The sequence below is a fragment of the Glycine max genome, chromosome 19, assembly GCF_000004515.6.
Source record: "Glycine max cultivar Williams 82 chromosome 19, Glycine_max_v4.0, whole genome shotgun sequence".
Classification (NCBI taxonomy): Eukaryota; Viridiplantae; Streptophyta; class Magnoliopsida; order Fabales; family Fabaceae; genus Glycine; species Glycine max.
Window position 1 is genome coordinate 41,111,908 of NC_038255.2, and position 23,969 is coordinate 41,135,876.

Genomic DNA, 23,969 nt, shown 5'->3' on the forward strand with positions numbered 1-23,969 from the left:
AGCTTTTAAAATCTTGGATGATGGAATCTAAGCTTTTTTTTTTTTTTTTTGTGAAAGGATTCACGGAGGTTAGACCTTGGCAGTATGGCACTAAAAGTATTTATGCAAAAACTTGAGGTATGGAACTCATTCATGTATAGGCAATGGCCTTGGTTTTTTTACATGAAACTTATCTGACTAAGCTGAGATAAAGACTGCCTTAGTTGGCCTACAATGTCATGAAAAAGGTTGAAGAAAAACAACCAACTTAGAAGTTTGGTGAAAGTTGGAAATTTCCCCAAGAATGAGTAAGGACAGGGTAGTTTGCAAGGCATGCCATTAAACCTTTCCCTTCAAGTGCATTTTTGACATATTTTTATTGGTATATATATACAGATTTCAAAATTTTCAGCCTCATCCCTTTTCACACCCTCTCCTACATTCTAAAATCAGAAAATGAGTCTCCAAAGCAACCTCTTATCTCTTTTGGTTGCCTTGGCCGCAGTTTTTGCATCTTTGAATCTGATAAATCCAATTCCACAGTTTCTCAATAACTTCACATATTTTAGTCTCACAACCTTGTCACCATCATCTGCATACTTGGCAAAACCTTTAACTTGGAACTTCTGGAGAGACCATCATCACAAGAAACACCCTGACAGTGGCAATACCGATTCTATTTGTGATGATTTTCCACCGGGAATTCCACCTCCAAATACCAATACCACTTCCTATCTTTGTGTTGATCGAAAAGGGTGTTGTAATTTCACAACAGTACAAGCGGCCGTGAATGCAGTTCCGGATTTTAGTGTCAAAAGAACCATAATATGGATAAACAGTGGCATGTACTAGTAAGTTGGTCTTCATCATTCATCAAACAAACCTCCTTTTAAGCTTTCGTTGTTTTGTTTCATTGGACTTGAATCAGCCGACACATGTTTGGCAACTTTTTTAAAGGAAAAATAACTTGATTTTCTACAACTCTCTGAAAAAGTTTGATAAAAGAAAAGTTTAATGAATCCTAAAGACTGTTAGTCAATAAAAAATTATTATTGGTATAGTTATGGTAAAGGTCAATAAAATTATTATATAATAACGGTTTGTGATTATACTATAATATAATAACTCTATACTGTGAGAGCATAGATAATTTACTCAAGAAATAGTTGTTTTTCTAAGATAACCTCAATCACATCGATCATATCATGTCATTTATTTTGGACAGTGAGAAGGTGTTGGTGCCTAAAACCAAACCCAACATTACATTTCAAGGACAAGGCTACACGTCAACTGCAATTGCATGGAATGATACCGCATTGTCCGCGAATGGAACATTTTATAGTGGCTCTGTACAAGTTTTCGGCTCCAATTTCATTGCTAAGAACATAAGCTTCATGGTGAATAATTTTTATTTGTATGTCTAGCAGAAAGAAAATATAAATGTTACAATAACACTGACACTAACACTAACACTAAAAACTTTGTACATGAAATAGAATTTAGCGCCAATGCCCAGTCCTGGGGCCGTAGGGGCACAAGCAGTAGCTATTAGAGTATCGGGAGATCAATCTGAATTTAGCGGTTGTGGATTCTTCGGAGCCCAAGACACCCTTCATGATGATAAGGGTCGTCATTACTTCAAAGATTGCTACATCCAAGGCTCCATTGACTTTATATTCGGCAATGCAAGGTCACTCTACGAGGTATCTTTAACTCAATTAATAGTCACCTATCATAATAATTTCATTTCATGAGTTTTTGCTTTATGATTTAAGACTTTAATTGTCATGCGTATAAACACTTTTACATTATCAATAAATAATTTATAATTGAATGCAGTTTAAAATTATTTTACACTCTCAATGTGGTATTTTCTCTCGTAAGTTGCAGCATTGCATATGTTAAAAGTGAGTTAAATTATATAAGAGAAGATGTAAAATTTACACATACTGTTATACCAAAATTGTTTGATTCACTTTACACATACTCATAAAATTATGATTAACATGAAAATGGTGTTGTGTACAGAATTGTGAAATAGTGTCTATAGCGAACCCGGTACCTGCGGGACAAAAGAGCATAAATGGTGCAGTTACAGCTCATGGTAGAGTTTCAGGGGATGAAAACACAGGATTTGCATTTGTGAACAGTACAATAGGAGGAAACGGCAGGATATGGTTGGGTCGGGCATGGAGACCTTACTCTCGTGTTGTTTTTGCCTTCTCAATAATGTCAGATATCATTGCCCCTGAAGGTTGGAATGATTTCAACGACCCTTCAAGAGATCAGTGAGTGTATAAATAAATTATTATTCCCTAGATCAAGTTAAAACACTTATTTATCACTTAAAGAAAGAGAGTATATTTTAAAATTATAAAAAGGGGTAATGCAAATTAAACATCTCTAAAAAAAGTATAATTTGCTCTAAAAATATTGAACTGGGGTTGCTTATTTTTACGTTTATCTTATCTTTTGCATACGTACTAGTTATATGATCAAACAAGAAGAACGAATTTAGTTGCAATTTGCATATACTTTTGCTGACTATATATCCATATTAATTTAACGCATGCATGCAGGACTATCTTCTATGGAGAATACAATTGCTCGGGGCCTGGGGCTAATACGAACTTCAGGGCACCTTATGTACAGAAATTAAATGAAACACAAGCTTTGGCATTCCTCAACACAAGTTTTATTGATGGCGACCAATGGTTGGAAACTTCCAAATAAGCTTAGCTTCGCATACCTGAATCCATTTCCTATTTGTTAATTCCTTTTCCATTCATACAAATGGGAAATAAGTACACAAAATAAACAAATGGGGAAAATAGATTATAGACATAATTCATTGAATTGTGTATACTTTAAAGTGACAAATTATCAAGAGTTGTAATTTATTATAAATCCTTTATATCTTTCATGTTATGTGCTGTCCCGAACAATTTATTGAATACTTTAAAGTGACAATTTATTGAATAGAAAAATTGCGTATACTTTATAGTGACAATTTATTGAATAGAAAGATTGCAAAATAAGTAGAAGCATGACATGTTATGTGTTGTGCCCAACAAATATGACTGCAATAAAGTTGGAGATAGATCTATAGCTAGAGTTTAATCTATACATGTTTAAAAAATACAAAAGCCTTAATTACACATTACGCACTCTAATTATATTAATCGTATTTTCCAAAAAAAATAGTTAAAAATATTTCTTTTCTTTACAATCCCAAATTCATTTTTTCTAGTATCCAATTGATTTGGAATATAGAATATTATAATAATGATAGAAATGGAATGCATTTTTTTTTATATTTCTTAAAATGAAAAAAAAGTCTTAAAATTTAGATCGAAATTTTCAATTCATTTCCATTTTGAGATTAGAATTTAGATTCTATCTATTTGTTTTATTGTAAATTCCTTCCTTAGAAATTGAGTATAAAATTTTATTTTATTTATTCCTCTTTTCATAATAGGTATTTCATACACGGGATTAGTTAAAATTTCATGTAATTTAGCATAAAAAATAGATATTTCAGTATTGCTAAATTGATTTATGTGGTTTGATGAAGAATGACATAAATCAGTGGGATATTTTTCGATAAAATTCATGAGAAAATTGAAAATGTTTGGGGATGGAAATGAAGGAATGTCTAGACTACCTGAATTGAATTAGATACAATTTGAAGGGTTTTGTAGGTTCATTGATGGGGACTTATCAGAAGGGCTTTTTAAGTTTCCAAAAATTGAGGATATAGATCAAAAAATTGAATTTCAATTATATGTAGAAACATATCAATTATTAGAATCCTTGATAAACGAAAAAGATGATGTATATGAATTACTTGCATATGTGGGATTAATTTGGAAAAGTAGTAGGGACATATGAGAACAAACTATTTTTGTTGAAAACCTTCCTCTAATGAATTCTTTGGGAACTTTTATAATAAATGGAATATACAAAATTGTAATCAATCAAAATTGCAAAGCCCTTGTATTTATTCTTGTTCAGAATTGGACCCTAACGGAATTTTGGTCTATATTGACACCATAATATCAAACTATATTAGAATTAGAGATTGATAAAAAAAGCAAGGATATGGACTTGTGTGAGTAGGAAACAAAAAATATTTATTCTAGTTTTATCATCAATTATGGGTTTGAATTTAAGTAAAATTCTAGAGAATGTTTGTTATCCTAAAATTTTCTTGTCTTTTCTAAATGATAAAGATAAAAAAAAAATAGGATCAAAAGAAAATGTCATTTTAAAATTTTATCGACAACTTGCTTGCCATTATTATATACAAGTTTCTTAATCAAGAACATTGGTGATATAATGCCAAAATTAAGTTAACCATCTCTAGAATTTTATTTTAATCTCAAATAATCACATATATAAGAATTTTGTTATCAACTGATAACATCATTAAAGTAATCAGACACATATATGAATTTTGTAATTTAAGTCAACTTTTATTAAGATAAAAATTCTAAAATAATTCTTCTCTTATTTTATTGCCTTCACAATAATGTGGTATATCATTACTTTCACAATGATTGCTTCTGGGTTCTAAAATAATAGTCATCCTGAGTAATTTTACACATACTAAAAAAAAATATTAAATAGATGAAGAAAGTAGTAATTTATTAAATTAACCTTATATCATCATTAATTTATTTTTAAGTTATGTATTTTATCATATATATATATATATATATATATATATATATATATATATATATATATATATATATATAAATAAGAGATATAAGTAAAAAAAATAATTAATGTTACATTGAAAAATTAAAATGTCAATTATATATATATTGGGACAAAAAAGTTTTTCTTACACAATAATTACAACGGAGTGAATATACATTTAATACAATCTCATTAGAGGATTCAAAATTCAAATGTGTCAACAAAGTCATTTGTAAGTACAGATGAAGGCAATCTAGCGGGTTATGCCATCCAGTACAAGGCAACATACTTCCCTAGGAACGTAAATTCGAAATAACTGGTATCTTAAACAATGGAAATGGGTATACTTCTTGCTTAATGGAGAATACTACCAGTGATATAAACCATTTGGTTTCTTGAGCATCATAGCCATATACTCACATTACTAATTCTTACATTACTTTATTCACATTTCATGTTTTTTCCCCTCAATTCTAATCACACGTTCCTTAATTATGCTACATGCATAAATGCATAATGAGTGAGGAAGAACAAAATCAAGAAAGACTACAATGGATTTATTAGGCTTAGCCTGTAGGGGCCAATTGGAATAGCTTCTCTGCTTGGTCAGGGAAGAAGGTAACGAATATATATGCACCTGAAAATTTTCATTTAAAAAAAAATCAATACGAGCATAAAAAATAGTAATACAAAAATCTTGGAAAAAAAGACTTACAAACAAGAATAGTTCCCAGCACAGTTGAGATTTTTCCTTGGATTGTCACCAAGCCAGCTTTGCCGGCATTCTCCAACTCTGTAGACCCTACAGAATCAAAAGTCCCTACAGAGTAGAAATAGTTTAATGTTATCCTAAAAGATAAGTTAACTTCTAAACACAAGTCAAATAATTACTAAACCTGGTTTTACAGTTTGAAGGCCAGATGTTATGCATGCTATATTTTCGAAACCAGCTTCTTCTAACTTACTTGCTGCTGCAGCAGACCTTGACAAAGAAAGAAAATCTCAAATTCTTATATTAGTCTATTAAAACTCGATGCAAGTACAGTGAAAATTCAAGTCATGCAAATTTATAGGATTTTGATGCATCTTTTTGTCCCCACATGTAAGACATCTTCAAGTCCTTGAGGCAATGACTAACATAATTTGCTATCATCAACTCTTAACTAACATTCTTAAGGATTTATGCTGAATATTATGTTGGTTCACAAAGGATTTAGCAGAACAATTCACTCTTGGTACCAGCAAACTATCACCAAAAGTAATTGAGTGTACTTGCTAAGAATCCCCAAACACACATAATGCTTGTCCTTGTTAGTAAATTATTCAGGTAGCTTTTGTCTAGTCTCGAGTAGAATATGATTCTTTTTTTCTTTTGGGTACAACACTGGCATTGAGGTTTGAACCCCATGCCTCCCAGTAGCCCGACCCTAGTGGCTTGAATATGAAAATTTAAATCACACAGAGGCTAAAATTGATGATGCATAATATTACATTCTTGGATTAAAACTCACTTCTATTGAAAGGTCAATATCAGCATATAACTTCAGATGGTTTGCTAGCAAAATGAGTTCAAGAGCAACTCTACTTTCTCTTTTTAAACTCTAAAATCTCATGCATATAATCTTTTCTGTCGCATCATTCAATCTCCCATTTAATGAAGTTACCATGAAATTCTCTTGCATGGAAGGTTTTTAAAATATTGGATGATGGACTCTCGGCTTCTCTAAGTAGTTACAACACAGGGGAGACCTTGGCAGTTTGACACTAAAAGCATTTGTGCAGAACGTTGAAGTAAGGAACCCATTCATATATAGGCAAAGGCCTTGGTCTTATTTCATAGATTTGACTAAGCTGAGATAAATACCACCTTAGATGGCCTACAATGTCATAAAAGGTTGAAGAAAAATAGGCAATGAAACTACGAGGATGAATACAAATTTCTTAGATTGTCCAAGAATGGAACAGTGTTATTGAGATATCTTGTACGTTACACCCCTCTCTTCCCAATGCAAACAAACTACAGTTACTTTTTAGTTTGTGGCTTTAGAGATGGATTATAATATATAGCTGTATAAGCTTATAGAATAAATTCTTGTACATTACTCTGGCTAACATAACTGAGAGGTTTTTCACAGTAATACTATCATAAATGGATTATATCAACAAAATTACCTCCAACTAAGAATAATTTTCAGCAACTTTCTTTTCCCTTATTTAATAGGAATGGTTTAGGTCCTAAAGAGCAATGTAGCATAACTGGGAATGATAGTTGTCATCACTTACAACTCTTGATCTTTCCTTCTTATTCAAAACACAGGAACCTTCATCTTCCATTATACAAAAAGAAGTACACCTCAGATCAATGTTTTAATCACAAACTATATATGCATCTGATTCTACCAGAGAATTTAACAGCACTCCATAGGCAATGCCAGAAGTAGTTATGGTGTTTCACTTTGTCAAAAACCAAAGGCTAAAATATGTTTGTGACCCTAATATTACCCGAATTTTGTGTTTGCTCCATAATAATTTTTTTCTTTGTTTTTTCTCCTTGATAAAACAAAAATTTTATTTTTGGTTCTTGGCACTTTTTTTTACTCCCTATGAATTATCAAATTTTGTGTTTGTTTCCTGATAATTTTTTTCATTTGTAATTAATCCCTTCAAAAAAGACTAATAACAAATGAATTTTTTTTACTAGGAAGCAAATATAAAATTCGTTAATTTATCAGATACTAAAAAAAGTGTCAACAACCAAAAACAAAAATATTGTTTTATTATGGACTCAATGCAAAAAAATTTTTTATTAAAAACAAACACAAAATTCGGGTATTTATTAGGGATCGAAAACATATTTTATCCAAAACCAATCATCCTAGAATTGAGCTATTTGGCAAAGGCCAAGAGATGTTTTTATATCATCAACAGTTTTCGATGAGTTTTTATTTCCAAGCTAGAGTACCTTCAAAACACACTCTCAAATACGTGTGCTTAGCACTTCTTCTAAGCTAATACCCTCGTAGAACAGCACTGGCATTTCTTCACTCACTTCTAAGTGACCAATTAGTATTGAATAATCAAACCAAAGCTACATCTCCTCCTAGTTCTTTTTCATCAAACATTTAGATTTCAGACTGCACATAGTGATTATATTACAGAATCATATTTGGAGTATGTAATTTTGGAAGCCAACATAAATAAGGAACAAATGAACTAAATCAGAGTTAGGGTCTCCATGTTCCAAGAAGGGGAAGTTAAGGACCTAAATATATGCTAGTTTCCTGTCACCATGACCATAGACATTTTGTATAAATGATTAGCAATCAAATTGTGTAGGAAATCATAAACTAACCTCAGTCCTTCCTGACATACAACCAAGAGTTTACTTTCAGGCGGAAACTGGCTCTTAACAGATTGCACAAACTCAGGATTTGGCTTAGTGAATGGTAACCCAAAGAACAACCCAGAAAAATTATTGTGCAGCTGCCTTTTTATAATAGTACCTACAGAAAGTGAATGTCACAAAAGTAAAGAAATTGAAGCCGAAAACATTCACACATAAAATCTTTGGGAAGGAGAAACTCCATACCGGGATCATTGTCTTTGTTTTCAACAAAAAGAGGCACATGAGAACAAGATTTTATGTGAGCTCGCACAAACTGAGTTTTGTCCCGCACATCAAGAACAGTATATCCATCAGCTTCCACAAGTTCCTTAGCCTTTTCAGCGTTCACATACTTCACTTCTGCTTTTATTAATGACAATCTTCTCCTTACAGTTCCAGGTAGTTTCCCTGGCACGGCCCTTGCATTGTGAGTTTTTAATACCAACCAACATGTCCCTAAGTTGCTGAAAACACAACCTTAATCCCTCACAACCATGTCCACATACATACATAGATTTTCAAACATTAACTCAACTTTCCCTTCACCCCCAGCATGGTTAATTTGTAAGGCAGAATATACAATTTTAAATACCCCAAGATAAAATAGAGTTGTTTGCTTGGGGTTTTGTTATGCTATCACTATAAGTATAACATTGAAGATGTTAAATAAAAATGAAACATAAGAACATGAGTTAATTAGTTACCTGGAAGAGGAAAGACAGGAGGTGGAGAAACCAGTTCCTGCCATTGTACGAGATAGTTTGTCACTCATATCTGTGCCAGTGAAGTAGGCTTTCAAAGCTGAACTCATCTCAAGCCACCTGTTAAATTTAGTGGGCCATGAAATTTGGGATCAGCAATGGTTTTCTGCCACGTGGAAAATATCTATGATCAGAGACACATGCGCTTCTCTAATCTTAAGCCTTGGAATATTCTATAACTTCTTCAAGGACAAGGATAGGTTTTTTTCCCCAAAATACACCTTCTCTTTTATCTTTTCCTAAAATACATATCTTTTGGGAAAATTTTCTAATATATACCATTTCCTATTCCTAGGATGTCATTCTCTAATATGACAGTTGGTAAAGGCTCACAGTAACAGCTGTTTAGCTCAAGAGCTACAACATCTTGTGTATATTTGATAGTAACACTTAAAATTTAATTTGAAATTAAAATAAAAGTTATTTTGTTTCTAATAAACTGAAGCAAATAGTTATAGCAGAACAAGCGAAAGTCACCGAATCATTCATTTTAGCTACAATATGAGACAACAAACAAAGTTAATAAACCTTAAATAGCTCTTTCAAAAAACAAGAAACGTCAAATATCAGGGTTGTATATGCGCGTGGTGTAACTCAAGTAAATAAACTTTAGTTTTTTTTTCTGTATAATAGAGTAAAAAAAGTTATTCAGAGATCAAAGTTAAATTTTGATTCATCTCATTATCCATAAAATTTATTAATTATTATCCATTTCTTCTTGTTATAGTCCCTCATTTATTATTGAGAGTTCTTTAAGCATCATTTTAATAATCAAAGCGGACCCAGTGGTCTAATCGAAATCCAATGGACACATCGGTTTGATTTGTTAAGAGGATAAAAAATGCATTAGAATTAATGTAATCCTAGGTTGGACCGAGTGGGTATTTGATTGAACTATGATAGTTCTTTTGGTTGAATCGAGGTGGGCCTTTGGTTGAATCTGATGTTGCTCTTTTTTTAAAAAAATTATGAACTTCTTCTACGTTATTTTTTGTGAACTTGTGATTATTTTTAAGACATTAGATGGTTGTTTGTGTTTAAAACTTATTTATGGACTTGTATTGGCATGTTAGTTGTTATTTGAGATATTAGCTACTTTATAATGATAATCATTTTAAATTTAAAGTATTGAAAGATTAAATTATGTTAGTTACTTAGTTATATTATTTTTATATTTTTTAATATATATCAGGTCAAACTAATTTGACTAATGAGACTCTAATTCGAGTTAGGATAGAATCTGTTAAAGCATGTTTGACTTGAAAAAAAATCTTGTTTATAAAGATTTATATTAAAAAATGATAAAATAAAATAGTAAAAACACATTTTTTTTATATTTTTCTATAGAAGTATTTGAAATCAAGAAATAAAGTAATCATCACTCTTTTCCTTTCTTGTCAATGGACCTCAATCTCATAAGTAGCATGTTATAAAAACTTGAGTAAATTCATGAACACAAGTCCTTTGTATGCGTAACATAAGCCCTTTTATGTTAAACATCCAACAACTTGAATGTTCATGTCAGTGAAAACAACCTCTTTCAGCACAAAAGGAATCAAAGAGACCTGAACACTTTTGCATTTTAGTTTATTGTTTACGTCGGAAGCTAAACCTTATATATTTCTCTCCTGAACACATGTTCTAGCGTAAAAGTTCTCCACCTGCGTAAGATGCGAGAAATTGTAAAATGATTCAGCTCGAGGTCCTGGTGCAGCGGTAAAGTTGTGTCTTGGTGACTTGTTGGCCATGGGTTCGAATCCGGAAACAGTCTCTTTGCATATGCAAGGGTAAGGCTGCATACAACATCCCTCCCCCATACCTTCGCATAGCGAAGAGCCTCTGGGCAATGGGGTACGTAGATAGGAAATTCAGCTCGAGGTCTCTTCTTCACACTGTTTTTCATTATTTCATATCTTGAATAGTAGAAAAGCGAAATCTAGTCACCATAATCGTTGGTGCAGTATCAACATACCTTAAGAATCATGATTCAAATTGTATTGAGAATCTCAGCCTTAACACCAATCTCTACAATTTTCCGCTTCTTGGTTTCATTCACTCCATCCAAGGAAGAATCGTCTATTGAGTAATTTGTTATGGTGAACTAACACAATAGCACATTTATTGGAATTTAACCAGTTCAGCACCAGCAACTTACAAAAGAAACAATATGGAAAGATAGCCCAGTATGTAATTCCAACTCAACAAACAACTGGGTCAACAAAAGAGTGATCCACTCTTTCCTATCAACTTGAAATGTCTTCAATCATAAAAGTGCACATTAACAATTATGCTTCAGTACTGGGTCTTTTCTTTGTGGTGTAAGCCGCGTACTCCTTCCCAGTATCATGTTTTATTGTCTGATCACCGAAATCAAGGAATGCAGATGTGAATGCCAATGCTGATCCAGCAGAAAGTGCAGTTTTGATGCTCCTTCCTACAATAGAATGAACAGAACATAAAGCTTGCTAGAAAAACAGCAGATCCAGGGTGACTTATTTTGGATTATGAAGTTAGTAATCCTGGTTTTCGTAATTAATTAGATCCAGAAAGGTAACTTAGCACACTTCATAAGAAGGTTATAAAAGAAGGGTTGAACATCATCCTCAGGAACCATGTTTAAATTAGACCATTGCAGCTGATAACAAGCAAAAATGCAAAAGGTTGCTAATAATGGGGTATTCCATGTACAAAATGTCAAAATGGTCAACCAGGATCAAAATTAAAATGATCCCCTGTATAGGCAGACAAATGGACAGACTCATAAGAAACATAAAGTTTGCAGCATAAGACAATAGTGATGACAAGAAACTAACAAATGTTTAGAGTATGCTTGGAAGTTAGCTAGGAGGGTTTTGAAGTGAAAGGAAAGGGAGGATAAATCTTTCATCTCAAGTAAATATTTTCTGATTTAAGAAATTTCTAGAATGAGAGGAACAAAATAATATATTCTCACAAAACGTTCCAATCACCCTTAATTCATTTTTATACATCATAAAACTTTATTAATTCAAGAATGAAAGTTTCACCCTCCATTCCCTTTCTCTCCAAAACCCTCTGAAAAATGGAACAAATAATCCAACACAAGTAATAAAGAAGTCAGAACTTGAAGTAAAGGATTTCCACAAAAAATCTTAATACCAATAACAGACATTTGAAGCTCTACTACATTGATTTTATTCTCTTGTCGGCATTTTCCTGCCCAACACAACATGAAGTTCCTACTATAACATGGGGGAATATAATTTTCCCATAGCTTTGGTTTTTAACCATGCAGAATGGCTTTGTTTCATCCATGTAGCCAACCTCACCTAGTGGGATAAGACTTTGTTGTAGTTTTGTTGTTGTGTTGTATAACATGGGGGTAAAATGCAAAGTGAATCTGCAACCTATAACATGGGTTACAACTTATAGCCTCCTAGTTCTTACAAAATTCCATTTCATGCTCTCATAAAACATCATGCTACCACCAACCAATGAACCATGCACAATTGAATGAAAGCAATCCAGAAGGTATAACTCAGCTTCTTTTGTGGGACAATAAACCTCCCAATATAAGGATCCTTGAGTGACAGTGAAAAAGCACAAAAGAACAAGCTTTCTATGACAACCTAAAATGACATGAGGGATATTGAAGAAAGGGTTGGTCACAGATACCTGTCCCTCTACAAACACACACATACAACCACAAGAAGATCAATTCTTGCAAGCCAAAGAAGGAGCCAATGATAGATTGGCTTCCCTGCAAGACATCAAAAGTGCCAATGCATCTAGCACAATGACGCAATCATGTCAAAAAGAAGATAAATGTTCAAAATGGACTAATTTTCAGAAAGTGGATCAAGTCCTTGTTCATGTGATGCGGCTTCATTACCATATTTTAATTATATTATATGAGAAAATATACATAGCTCAATAACAGTAGCAACATTTCAGAATCGAGATATTAAAATATGCCAATTCCCAAATATAAACATTTATTAGAGGAAAGGGCTACCTCTGTAACCCAGAATAGTTGCACCAGCAACAAATCCGCCAACAGCTCCATTGACTAAATCCCTCTTCATCCTATAGTTTTGCACCAACTGCTCCACACCTATGTAGACTCCTCCTATGGCAGCAAAGGTCAAACCATAGTTGCCCATCATCTTGAAAGTCCTAATCAGCCCTGGAAGAGCAACATTTCTCTCTACACGAGGGACATCATACCAGGTGGCAACTACGGTCCCCCAGATAGTGCCAGCAACTAAACCAGTTGTTGCCCCCTTAATAGTTTTCATGAGTGATGAATCGTCATCCTCCAAGTACCTACGTTCTGCTGCGTCCACCATGATTTTCTCTGCACACTAACAAAATATTAACACCACCCATTAAGCATGTCAGAAGATAAAGTCACATCACAATATTGTAGACTACAACCAATTACCACTCAAACAGAACAGGAAAAACAGTTTTAACCTCTCCCAACAAAAACCATTTTGATAGAAACCAAGTCCAAAAACACGAGATTAAGGTTCCAAATAACAAAATGATTTTAATACATTTCTAAAACACCTCAGTAAACATTTTTCCATTGATAAAAAAAAAAAAAAACAGAATTGCTGGAAACAGTGGTGGCATTAATAACAAGTAGAAATACGCCGAACCAATTCTACGGTAAGACGACAACCGATCCAGAAAGAAATGAACTCCAAACCGGAAAATAACATTGGAAACATCAGCAACAGAGAACGACGCATTTAAATATTAAAAATCATAAAAACGAGTATGAATAATCACACACACACACACTCATATCCAGGGCGTGTGCTACTTAAAAAGAGAAATCAGATTGAAAACCCTAAAAAGATGTATGAAGAAGGTACGAATGGGTTTTAGAGAAGAGAAATTGACACAGAAATGCGATGTGGATGAAGAAAAACCAGAAAGAGTTAGTTGTGAGAAGATAAATAGGTACCTCTGAGAAATTGAGAAGAGAAAATGGGTACTCGTGTGTAAACTGTGGTGAACACTGAACGCCCTCGACTCAGCGCTGCTGCAGTTACTTTTGCCTACACTATTCTTGTTGAGAAAATTTTATTATATTTTCAATTTCTTTTTTAAATATACTTTATTTTAAAAAAAAACATACTAAAAAAATTCTGACAAGTAATATGACTAAAATTATTGGCATAATAATATGTCACTAATTATCCTTCAAATTAACATGTTAAGTATTCTACAGAAAAAACGTTTTTTGCTTAAAAATGTATATTTATATGATATGATTAATTAATTGTTTATATGTTGATTTTGTAATATTCTAACCTTTTAAATTAATTATCCTTCAATATGTTATTATTTTCTGATACTATTTGCTGAGAGAAACAATTCTATATTATTTTATTATCACTACAAAATTATCACATGATGGATTTTTGTTCAATAACATTATTATATTCGTGAAATATAAAAGCAGCAATTATTTAATTTTATTTAATAACATTTGATTATGAATTTTATAAAATTCGGAATTTTAGCAATTGTAAATGAATTTTGTTTTATTTCAGAGTGGTTTTCTACCTTAAGAGTAAAAGGTATTTTCTAGAATATAACGAGGATAACGAGGTTTAAATTTTGAATTTCATATAAATCATTTAAAACTCTTTATTATTAGGTTAATCTTAATGAGTATTGTTATTTTATTTTTATCTATGTGTTCCATAGTAATTTAAGATTGATGATCAGGTTTTTCTCATGAACTAGTAGGATTAATATGTTGATGTAGGAGTTTTCTTAAGATGAGTTTTCAGGATGAGTGTTATATGGTGCTATTATTAAGGATTGAAGCATTCAAAGTTAAGAAAAGGTTGAGTGAAAATAGAATTAGAATTTTAGTGATAGTTGGTTTCCGTTGCTAGGTCACTTTTATATGCCTTTATAGTGAAGAGTAATGTTGATAGAATAAGATGATGGATATCTATGATCTTCAAGAGTCCAACAAAATGAAAAATGTCCAAGTCTCGTGTCATAATTCAGTGTTGCTAACAATTGTTGAAAAATCTATTCCCCCCTCCTCCATCCAATTTAGAGCATATCTTATACTCTTTCCATTCTTTTTTATTTGTCTTTTGAGGTTTCTACATAGAAACCAAAAAATATAATAAACTTTTTTTTATCTTAATAAAATAGTTTTGAGATTTCTTATTTTTACTCCTTTTCATTTGAAAAGTTAGGATATAAATATAATTAACAAAAAAATAATTATTGTTATCTTAAACTTTTAAAATAATAAAATATAAAAACAAAAAAATTTCAAAAATGTGATGGTTAAAAAGGAACATAGAGGGAATAACTATCATTTTTACCTTAAATACATATTTTCTTTTACATATTTGGTTCAAATATGATTTTAAAGCCTTTTTCAATCAATTGTGCAATACTTATTAGATTTGATTTTATATCATGCACATATAAGATATCATAAATATGTTTCAAACATGTTAAGCTTTCTATAGCAAGTGCCCACTTTTTTCCTAGGCCAGTAAGAAAACACCATTTTCATTACTCTTCACTTTGAAAACAATGGTGTTATCAAACATTGTAAAAAACTTATGGTCATTGGTCGTGTGATTTGTGTAATTATTATCTATTAATCATGTATCACTAGAGTTATTGCCTGTGACAAAACTAATTGGGTTGGTTACAGTTTCCACATCCCACTCATGTACAAACAAATAAAAAAAAACATGTTCCTCATATTTACTAGAGAAAATTGCCACAACAAAAATCAACCTCAAACTTCTAGCACGTTAATGTCACCCAGTTGGAATTGAAAGGATGCAGCTTTTATGTTAGTATCACACACACACACATTATCTCATGGCAGGCATTCTATTATCTATAAGCTACACATTATCTATAAGTTATAATTATCTATTAGTTATTATCTATAAGCTAGTCACTATTTGCATGGATTGTTACACCACCGTAACAATCCTTACAAATAAGGACTCGCAGCTCTCACTCTATTATATAAGTATCAAGTTTCATCTCACTCTTTTTATACTCACTCATACTCTCTTAACTCATGTACTTACTTGAGCGTCGAAATCTTTTATTTTTAAGGTCCCCCCATCTTGTCCTCTTAACAAAAGGAACTCTCAGTCCGACGTGCGAGATCTAGGAGCCCACCTTGTCCACATCCACCATGACGTGGGACTGCTCCAGATTTTGGTAAGTACATTTGGTGTCCACCGTAGGGCCGCAGTAAAACATACCTCGCAACCTCTTTTTTTCACCTATGGTTAGCACACAATCTAGCCTCAAACGTGAGACCCCTTTCAAAGGCTTCAATCCTCCTCCAACAACCACAACAGATACTGATACTCTTCAACAACTCCAAAACCGCATTACGGAGATGGAGTGACGCCATGAGGAGGAGCTCAGAAAGCTAAAGACTGACCACAATCAATTGGAGGCTCATATTAGACGCCCCTAGGGCGACGAACACTCTGCTCATACATTGCCTGAACACACTTAAGGGGAATCACACCCCGACACATAGTCAATACTCAAGATGATCCTAGTCTCTCCCACATACACCGTCCTGAAAGGCGAAATACTCGTTGACACCCATTTGTCGACTGTATCAAGGAATTTGACATACCCTTAAGTTGAAAACCACTCAACCAAGAGAGGTATGATGAAACCATTGATCCAGATGAACATCTAGACGTTTTTCTCACCCAGGCGAATTTATACACCAATGACAACGCAATCATGTGCCGTGTATTCCCAACGTCCCTTTGGTCCATCGACAGCTTCGACACTCTTGTTAAGTGTTTCAATTCTCAATATGCAACAAGCCGGCCACATCATATGACATCGATTGCTTTGGTCAGCCTACAACAAAAAGATGATGAATTTCTCTAGAAATTCATGGACATGTTTGGACGCATTGTCGTTCATATCCAAAATCTCAACCCAGAGGTATCATTACAGTCCATGCTCATCGGCCTACGGCCTGGTAAGTTTACGGACAGTCTGTGAAAAAAAAAACCCAGTAGCAGGGATGAGTTGCATGAACGAGCCAAAGACTATATCCAAAATGGAAGGGATATCCAGGTTCAAAAACGAAGTCCTACAAACTGGACAAAAGCGAAACGAGAGAGAAGGAGGTACCAAGCCCAACTCACACAAGTAGGACAAAAGGCACAAGATGGACAAGCGTCAACCTCTCCCAAAAGGGCCCAGGTACGAGCGTTACATACCTCTGACGGTCAATTGCACTACAATCCTTAAGGAAGCCTTCAACGCGAAGGTACCCATAAAAATACCTCTGCCACTTCTTCCTAGGTTAGGGTTAGACAGAACCAAATACTACAAATATCATCGCAGTTATGATCACAACACAGAAAATTGTTAGGCCCTAAAAGACAAAATAAAAAAGTTCATACAGGCTAGGTATCTAGCCTAATTAGTGAAGAGGCTGGACAGTCATGTAGTAAGAGCAAGACACAAAGGACACCAAAAGGATCACCACAGAAACCACGGTGCCAACAGAAGAAGAGACAGAGCAGAAGATCGAGGAAGACAAAGACACCACCAGCAAAGATGCGAGCAACAACCTCCAAAGAACAGGAAAATGAGCCCGCCCAACAAATCAGAGAGGTAATCAACACTATTACAAATGAATTTTACTATCGAGGGCAATCCAGTCAGTCCCCAAAGTGTCACCTCCATGCCATCAGGGACATCGACATCAACTGTGTTGACCTATCATCCCTACAAAGTCTCTGTCCTGTCACTTTCACCGACAGAAACTTCAAGGGTATCAACCAAGACGACCCCATGGTTGTCTCCATCATAACCACCAACTTCATGGTGTCCAAGGTCCTTATTTACTAGGGAAGAACCCGGCCTGCCTAACCGCCTTATGAAAACCCTTTTCATGCTACTCAATCGCCTTCTTTTTGTACATCAGCGGCTTCTCTTCAAGCTCCTTGTTGGCCTCCTTCTCCCTGGACATCCTCTGTTATGACTCCTTCAACCTGGACTCTGACTTCTTCAACTTGGCCTTTAAGTCAACAACTACCTTGGCAAGCTTGTCCTTCTCAGCAGCAGTATTCTCCATCTCTCCAGCCAATTCATTTTTCTCCCTCTGCAAGCCTTTGCAGTGCTTAAATAGCTCATGACCATCTAATTTGGTGCATAGTAACTTGGCAAAAGCACTATCAACCTTGGAAGACAATTTGTGGTTCGACTTCGCAGCTTCAATGAAGGCGACAATGGCATTAGCTACCCACTCTCCAAACTTGATGAGTAATAACCCTCTATTTGGCAACCTCTGCCTCCAAGGACGCCACTGTGCTTAGCACCTTTTAGTACCCTTGCCCATTCTCTTCCAGGATCGCCAAATTTTGCTTGAGGGAGACTTTGGTAGAATCAATAGCATTTTGGACCCACACTGACCAGATAAGATTTTTTTCAAAGGTTGACACAAAACCAATTAGGGTCTTCTGCTCAAGCTTGTAACTTATTCCTCACGGTGAATCAACATCACGAGAAGTGTAGATGTGATATAAAGAAACATCGAGGTGAGAAGAGGACGACCGAGGAGGGAACCAGTGGAGATTGTGTTTCAGCTTTTGAATTCATAAGGAAAACCCAAACAAACCTTGAATAATCATATACTATAGTGAGAAAATATTGGTAGCCATTTAAAGAAGTTACATTGCAAGGGCCCCAAATATCAATATGTATAAGAGCAAAAGCACAAGAAGAATGAGAATCACTATTAGGAAATGACAATCTTTTTTGTTTTGAATGATGACAAGTTTCACATATGAATTGTTTGTCTGATGTAAAAACAACATAAAATTGTTTCAACAACAACAATCTTTCATAAGATGGGTGAACAAGTCTAAAATGCCACAAATCTATGGGTTTCTTATTACATGAAAGAGCTAAAATGCTAGAAATACTAGGACAAACAGGGATAATGATGGAATTGAAGTTGTATTCCCTATGAGGCTTGAGAGGAACAATGTTGAGTCTATAAAGACCTTTCATCATATCAACTGTACCAATCCTCTACAAGTTTTGTATATCTAGTATAAAGCATTTGTCATTCATGAAGGTTAGTTTTTAGGACAAAGAAGAGACCAATTTGAATATTGAAATCAAATTGAATTGAAAACTAGATATTTACAAAACATCCTCTAGGTATAAAGATTGAGAAAATTGAACTATGTATGCATGAGTTGCAATGACTTTATGATCGTTATGGAATCTAACAATCACAAGGTTTATCTTTTTACATAAAGAAAACAAATGAGGAAAGGCTGTGACATGATCTGTGGCACCTGAGTCAAGGATCCACTCATCTTGACTTGTCTTGCTTACACTACAAGTAATGGATAGTGCACTACCTTTATTGTTGATTGTACCAATTTGATTCACATGGGATTTGTTGTGAATTGTGTTTTGTTGTTGCAGCAGTGTCATCAAAGCTTTATACTGTTGAGAGGTTAGCTTCACATCCTCATTTTGTGTTTCTTGTTTCCTTTACTGAGCTGAGCTATCACTTTCTTCTTTCTCGGCACTGATATTATTGATGTTTGAACCTAGAGACTTGTATAACTTGTGTCTAGGAAGGTAACCATGCTTTCTATAGCACTCATCTACAGTGTGGTTAGTGAAGCCACAATATGTGCAAAGCTTGCTTCCTTTTCCTCCTAAGTTTCCTCTGCCAAAGCCACTTTGGTTTCCTCTTCCTCCTTTGGAAGCATAATTCTGAGGAAAACCATTCTTCATGTAACACCTATCGACAGTGTGATTGTCTTTACCACAATAGGTGCATGAATTTCCTAAGTTGGATGAATTGGTGTTGGCTGCATTAATCAGACTTATGTTTCCCATTACATCATTACTGGCAAGTTGTCTCTCTTGCTGCATATGAAAAGACCTTAGCTATGTTAGGCAATGGATCCATCATCAAATACATTGGATCTAACAGTGTTAAATTGATCATTTAGGCCTCTAAAAAACTACATAGCCCAGTCTTGTTTCTTCCTCTCCATAACACTAGTAAGAGCATCACACATACACTTTGGATCATATGAACACACTGGATCAGGTCTATAACTTTCCAATTCATCCCAAATAACTCGCAATTTTGTAAAGTAATCAGTTATAGATTGATCACCTTGTTTGATAGATGCCATGTCCTGTTGTAATTCTAAAATTCTCAACAAATCCCCTTGTGAATTCCTCGACTTAAAATCCTTCCATATGTCTCGTGCATCATCCATCCAAAGGATGCTCTGTCTTATCGAATGTGAGACTAAGTAAACAAGCCAAGAAACCACCATATTATTGCACCTCTTCCAAGCTGTATGAAGTGTATGGTTCAATGCATCCTTGAATAGATCCATCGACAAATTCAACTTTATTTTTCGCACTCAATTGATCGACTCCACGAGCTGTGATTTGTTGAATCAAGAACTAGAGAAACCAGTGCAATTGCAGGATTTTCTCCTAGATGAAGATAGTATGGGTTGTGTATATTTAGAGATTGATCTTGCAAAGATGAATAGGTAGTCGTGATGAAGAAATCGAAGGGAAACTATAGAAGAAGCGAGAGCAGAGAGTTGCACAACAGAGCTCTTCAATGATACCATCATGAATCTTGTGCCTGCCATGGATAAATGCAAAGCTTGCAGAGGAAGTTAAAGAGAGAAACAAATATAGAATAGCATGAATGAATTAGCTCATAAAGTTGGTTATTACAATTGATATAGTTAGTTGCAAGAGTAACTAACTCATAACTAACTACACTAACTCTAGTTACGTAGAGATTAACCAACTAAGCTAACTCTAGTTACATAATGCTAAGATATCTCTTCAATATTAATCTCATTAGCCTATTTCCAACAATCACCTAAGCGATCAATGAACCTATATATGCCTGCAATAAGCATACTAAAGAAGACTGTTATCAAACTTCTGATTCACTTTGAAACAGCTGGTTTATGAAATTTAAGCAGCTTTTAGCTACTATAACTTATAAAATACAATCCTTATTGCTGAAAAACTTATAGTAACATCCTCTTATTATCTAATTTTGTACTGGAATAACTTCTTAATGGCTCCTCTGTATTGTTATGGTCAGGGAAGGCAATCCCACAGGGCCCAAAAGGGATGCAAAATTAATGGGGGGATTTGTGGGCTCTGTCTCTCCTCTAGTGCGGTAGAAGAGATCCCTATCACCAGAGTGAAAAAAAAAAGAAGCAAGATTAACGATATAATAAATGAATTCATACAAATTCTAAATTGAATGGTATAGTAAATACTAATTGAATTTATATAAAGGTAGAAGTGAATTTTCAATAAGATCAAAATTTACTTGTATTTTTTGTTCTAGATTTTCAAAAGGGCACCTCAGTTTGCAACCATGACAGATGGCATATAAAGGGCCTCACAGTCCATATTCATTTCTGTATGAATTACCTATGGTTGCACTGGTCGGATGAGAATGCAATGAGCCATGATTGCTTTCTGAGGTCTTCGAGTTTGGGCTCTCTTCACGAATTTTATTCAAACAGGTTGGCAACAAAGAGTGCCACCACTGTGGCCACCAGTGTTCCTCCACCAATCATACATGCCATGCCTCCAGGACCTATACGTTTCTTCTTGTGCTCACTTACTCTGAGAGGAGCCTCATTTACTCCGGGAAGAGCCTCACTTAATCTAGGGGGAGCCTCATTTACTCTGGGAGTAGCCACACTTACCCTGGGAGGGGAATAATTCTTTATGGCATTTGCTTGATTTGTGGGTGGGCTACTAGTGTTATGCTCAACTGATACAGTATCCAGAGGAAAACTCCAGGGAGGAGTGTTGTCCGCCACACAGAATTTATTCTCTCCAATCCTAATTGAAGGTATAGTGTGATTATTCAATGTTATACGTTCATTATTTCATTTGATGCAAGAAACTAGAGGTGATCAACACTTGAAATAGTTATCACTAATCATAAATTCAGTATGGATTGAAAATGCTGTGGAAGAATGCCACTAAACAGATTATCTTGAATGTTCCTGGAAGTATAGGCAAATGAGCAAAGTAATAGTTATAGAACTGAAAATATACATTGGGAAAATGTGAATGATAACCCTACAAATCTGTTAGTGGAAGTTCAGCCAAGTTAGTAATTGATCCAGTGAATCCGTTATTCTGCAGGAACCTGCACATAAGCACCACTTTACAGATAAAAAACCAGACCCTAATAAAGTATAATTCTGCCTTTAAGTGTATGATGAAACATAAATCAAGATTAGAAAAATGAATAAGGCATCAGATAGAAGAAACTAACAATCTGTCAAGGTTTCTTAAGGAACCAAATGAACACGGCAGATCTCCTGAGAAATTATTGTATGAGAGGTCCCTGAAGAAAGGAAATAATCCTTTACACAACAACAACAACAACAACAACGCCTTATCCCACTAGGTGGGGTCGGCTACATGGATCAACTTCCGCCATAATGTTCTATCAAGTACCATACTTCTATCCAAACCATGAAATTTGAACAAAGAAGGATGTTATTGGCAGACTTTTAAAATCGGGTGGAATTCATGAGAGTCCTGCTCCCTAGTGAATTTCACCTAATAATAATGTGTTTGAAAATTTGTGTTGCTAGCACTTCTCTCTGGAAAAATAATAATCGAAGGGTTTGCATTTGGCTGTCTTTTTTCACACAACTCCATCAAATCAATTTTCATTATATAGTATTATCATAGTGCTTGACTTCAGCTAACCTATGAAAATATTTTATAATTTTATAAGCAGCCGCCTTTCTCTGGCGCTTCTCAACTATCATTTGTCTTAATTCAACAAAAGATAACAGTAAAGATGACTTGCAATCTATATTTTGATTTTTTTTAATCTATTTTTTGGATGAATGATTTACTTTTACTTAAATATATTTTATGTAGTTATAGTTTTCCACATACCATTTTGGTCCAACAAGAATATTTATAAATTGGAAAGGTTTAGATTGTATTCAAGATTTTTTCTCATGGATATGGAGGGTTTCAACTTTCAAGTACCTAAAATATTGTAGTGGTTGAATTGCTTATTCATTTTATACATCAAAAGAACAAGGAGGAAAATACATACATTTCTTTGAGATTATCTATACCAGTAAATACATCACCAATGGGTCCATGTAGTAAATTGCATGTGGTTTAAATTCCTGCAAGACAATGATGATTTCACAGCTATTAGTAAAGCTCAATCACTATGACATGCGTAAGAGAAGAGATAATGTGAAGAATAAACTTTAATTGATATGCAGGTTAAGCATGTTTCCTTGTAGTACCATCTCTACCGAGCTTAGTCTAAATCAACAATAATGTAGTAAGTAAACTAGCCTTCTGGACCCTAGAAAAGTATACTTGCTCACAATTTAGTCCTAAATTTTAACTTGCATGTTTCGGTCCGTAAATCAACAAAAACCTTTTCATATCACCCCTTTTATTATCTCTGATGGCCAGTAACTTGAAACAAGTTTAGATAACTTAAAACATAATTTACCTCAGGAACTAAATAGCAAACGTGGGATATTTACCCTTTTCATATCAATGAACAAAATTCCATTTTACTCCTAATGTAACTCACAGATGCCATAAATTTTTACAATTCCCAATGAGTGTGTGGGATATTTTGGTTCAAATAGTTGCAATGGTACAATCTTTATTTTATTTCTGCGATACAAAATCATGATCATGAGAACAACACCGCTACACGCGCGCACTCTCACACACACATATATACATGTACAGGTATGCTTATCAGCAAGCATAGAATTTAATTCTGGGGGACAAGGTGAAGAAGATAAGCTGGCTTACATATGTACGACATTGGGGGTTAGACCGAATGGTATTTCGCCCACGATGTTATTTGAATTGACATCACTGCAGAAACCATAACATGGAAATAAATAAATATCAGATCTTGACAATAAATCCAGATAAGAGGCTAATGCCATACAAACTCTCACAGTTGCTTCAAGTTAGGTAGATTATATAGCATACTTCCCAGATACCCAGTGAGGTTTAATCCTTGAAATTTTGTGCGTGTAGACAGAGCGAATTACTAACAG

General features: G+C 34.2%; 3 protein-coding genes and 1 long non-coding RNA gene across 6 annotated transcripts; 1 reads left to right on the forward strand and 3 right to left on the reverse strand.

Annotated features, from left to right (window-relative positions):
- The first annotated feature begins 396 nt into the window (after window positions 1-396).
- LOC100806629 (probable pectinesterase 8) lies at window positions 397-2,989 on the forward strand. Its single transcript, XM_003553379.5, has 5 exons — window positions 397-830; window positions 1,205-1,376; window positions 1,476-1,682; window positions 2,008-2,267; window positions 2,559-2,989. Exons 1-5 carry the CDS (start codon window positions 436-438, stop codon window positions 2,710-2,712), a joined length of 1,188 nt encoding a protein of 395 aa, XP_003553427.1. The 5' UTR covers window positions 397-435; the 3' UTR covers window positions 2,713-2,989.
- A 1,777-nt stretch (window positions 2,990-4,766) lies between these two features.
- On the reverse strand, window positions 4,767-9,053 carry LOC100801860 (rhodanese-like domain-containing protein 9, chloroplastic-like). Its single transcript, NM_001289244.2, has 6 exons — window positions 8,773-9,053; window positions 8,273-8,532; window positions 8,036-8,186; window positions 5,580-5,665; window positions 5,399-5,503; window positions 4,767-5,320 (listed from the first exon to the last, which is right to left on the reverse strand). Exons 1-6 carry the CDS (start codon window positions 8,814-8,816, stop codon window positions 5,250-5,252), a joined length of 717 nt encoding a protein of 238 aa, NP_001276173.2. The 5' UTR covers window positions 8,817-9,053; the 3' UTR covers window positions 4,767-5,249.
- A 1,728-nt stretch (window positions 9,054-10,781) lies between these two features.
- LOC100499840 (uncharacterized) lies at window positions 10,782-13,881 on the reverse strand. 3 transcript variants are annotated; one of them, NM_001415810.1, is made up of 3 exons: window positions 13,784-13,881; window positions 12,824-13,165; window positions 10,782-11,263 (listed from the first exon to the last, which is right to left on the reverse strand). In NM_001415810.1, the coding sequence occupies exons 2-3, from the start codon at window positions 13,155-13,157 to the stop codon at window positions 11,115-11,117; spliced, it is 483 nt and encodes a 160-aa protein (NP_001402739.1). In that variant the 5' UTR covers window positions 13,158-13,165; window positions 13,784-13,881; the 3' UTR covers window positions 10,782-11,114. The 3 variants fall into 3 exon arrangements, with proteins under 3 accessions (NP_001402739.1, NP_001236744.1, XP_040868310.1); NM_001249815.3 differs by having other exon boundaries at window positions 12,824-13,172; XM_041012376.1 differs by lacking the exon at window positions 13,784-13,881 and adding an exon at window positions 13,473-13,733 and having other exon boundaries at window positions 10,935-11,263.
- Window positions 13,882-20,554: 6,673 nt separating this feature from the next.
- Window positions 20,555-23,054, reverse strand: LOC102662818 (uncharacterized). Its single transcript, XR_005889896.1, has 4 exons — window positions 22,181-23,054; window positions 21,958-22,051; window positions 21,319-21,738; window positions 20,555-21,071 (listed from the first exon to the last, which is right to left on the reverse strand). It is a non-coding gene; the product is annotated as an uncharacterized lncRNA (long non-coding RNA).
- Between the last annotated feature and the right edge of the window lie 915 nt (window positions 23,055-23,969).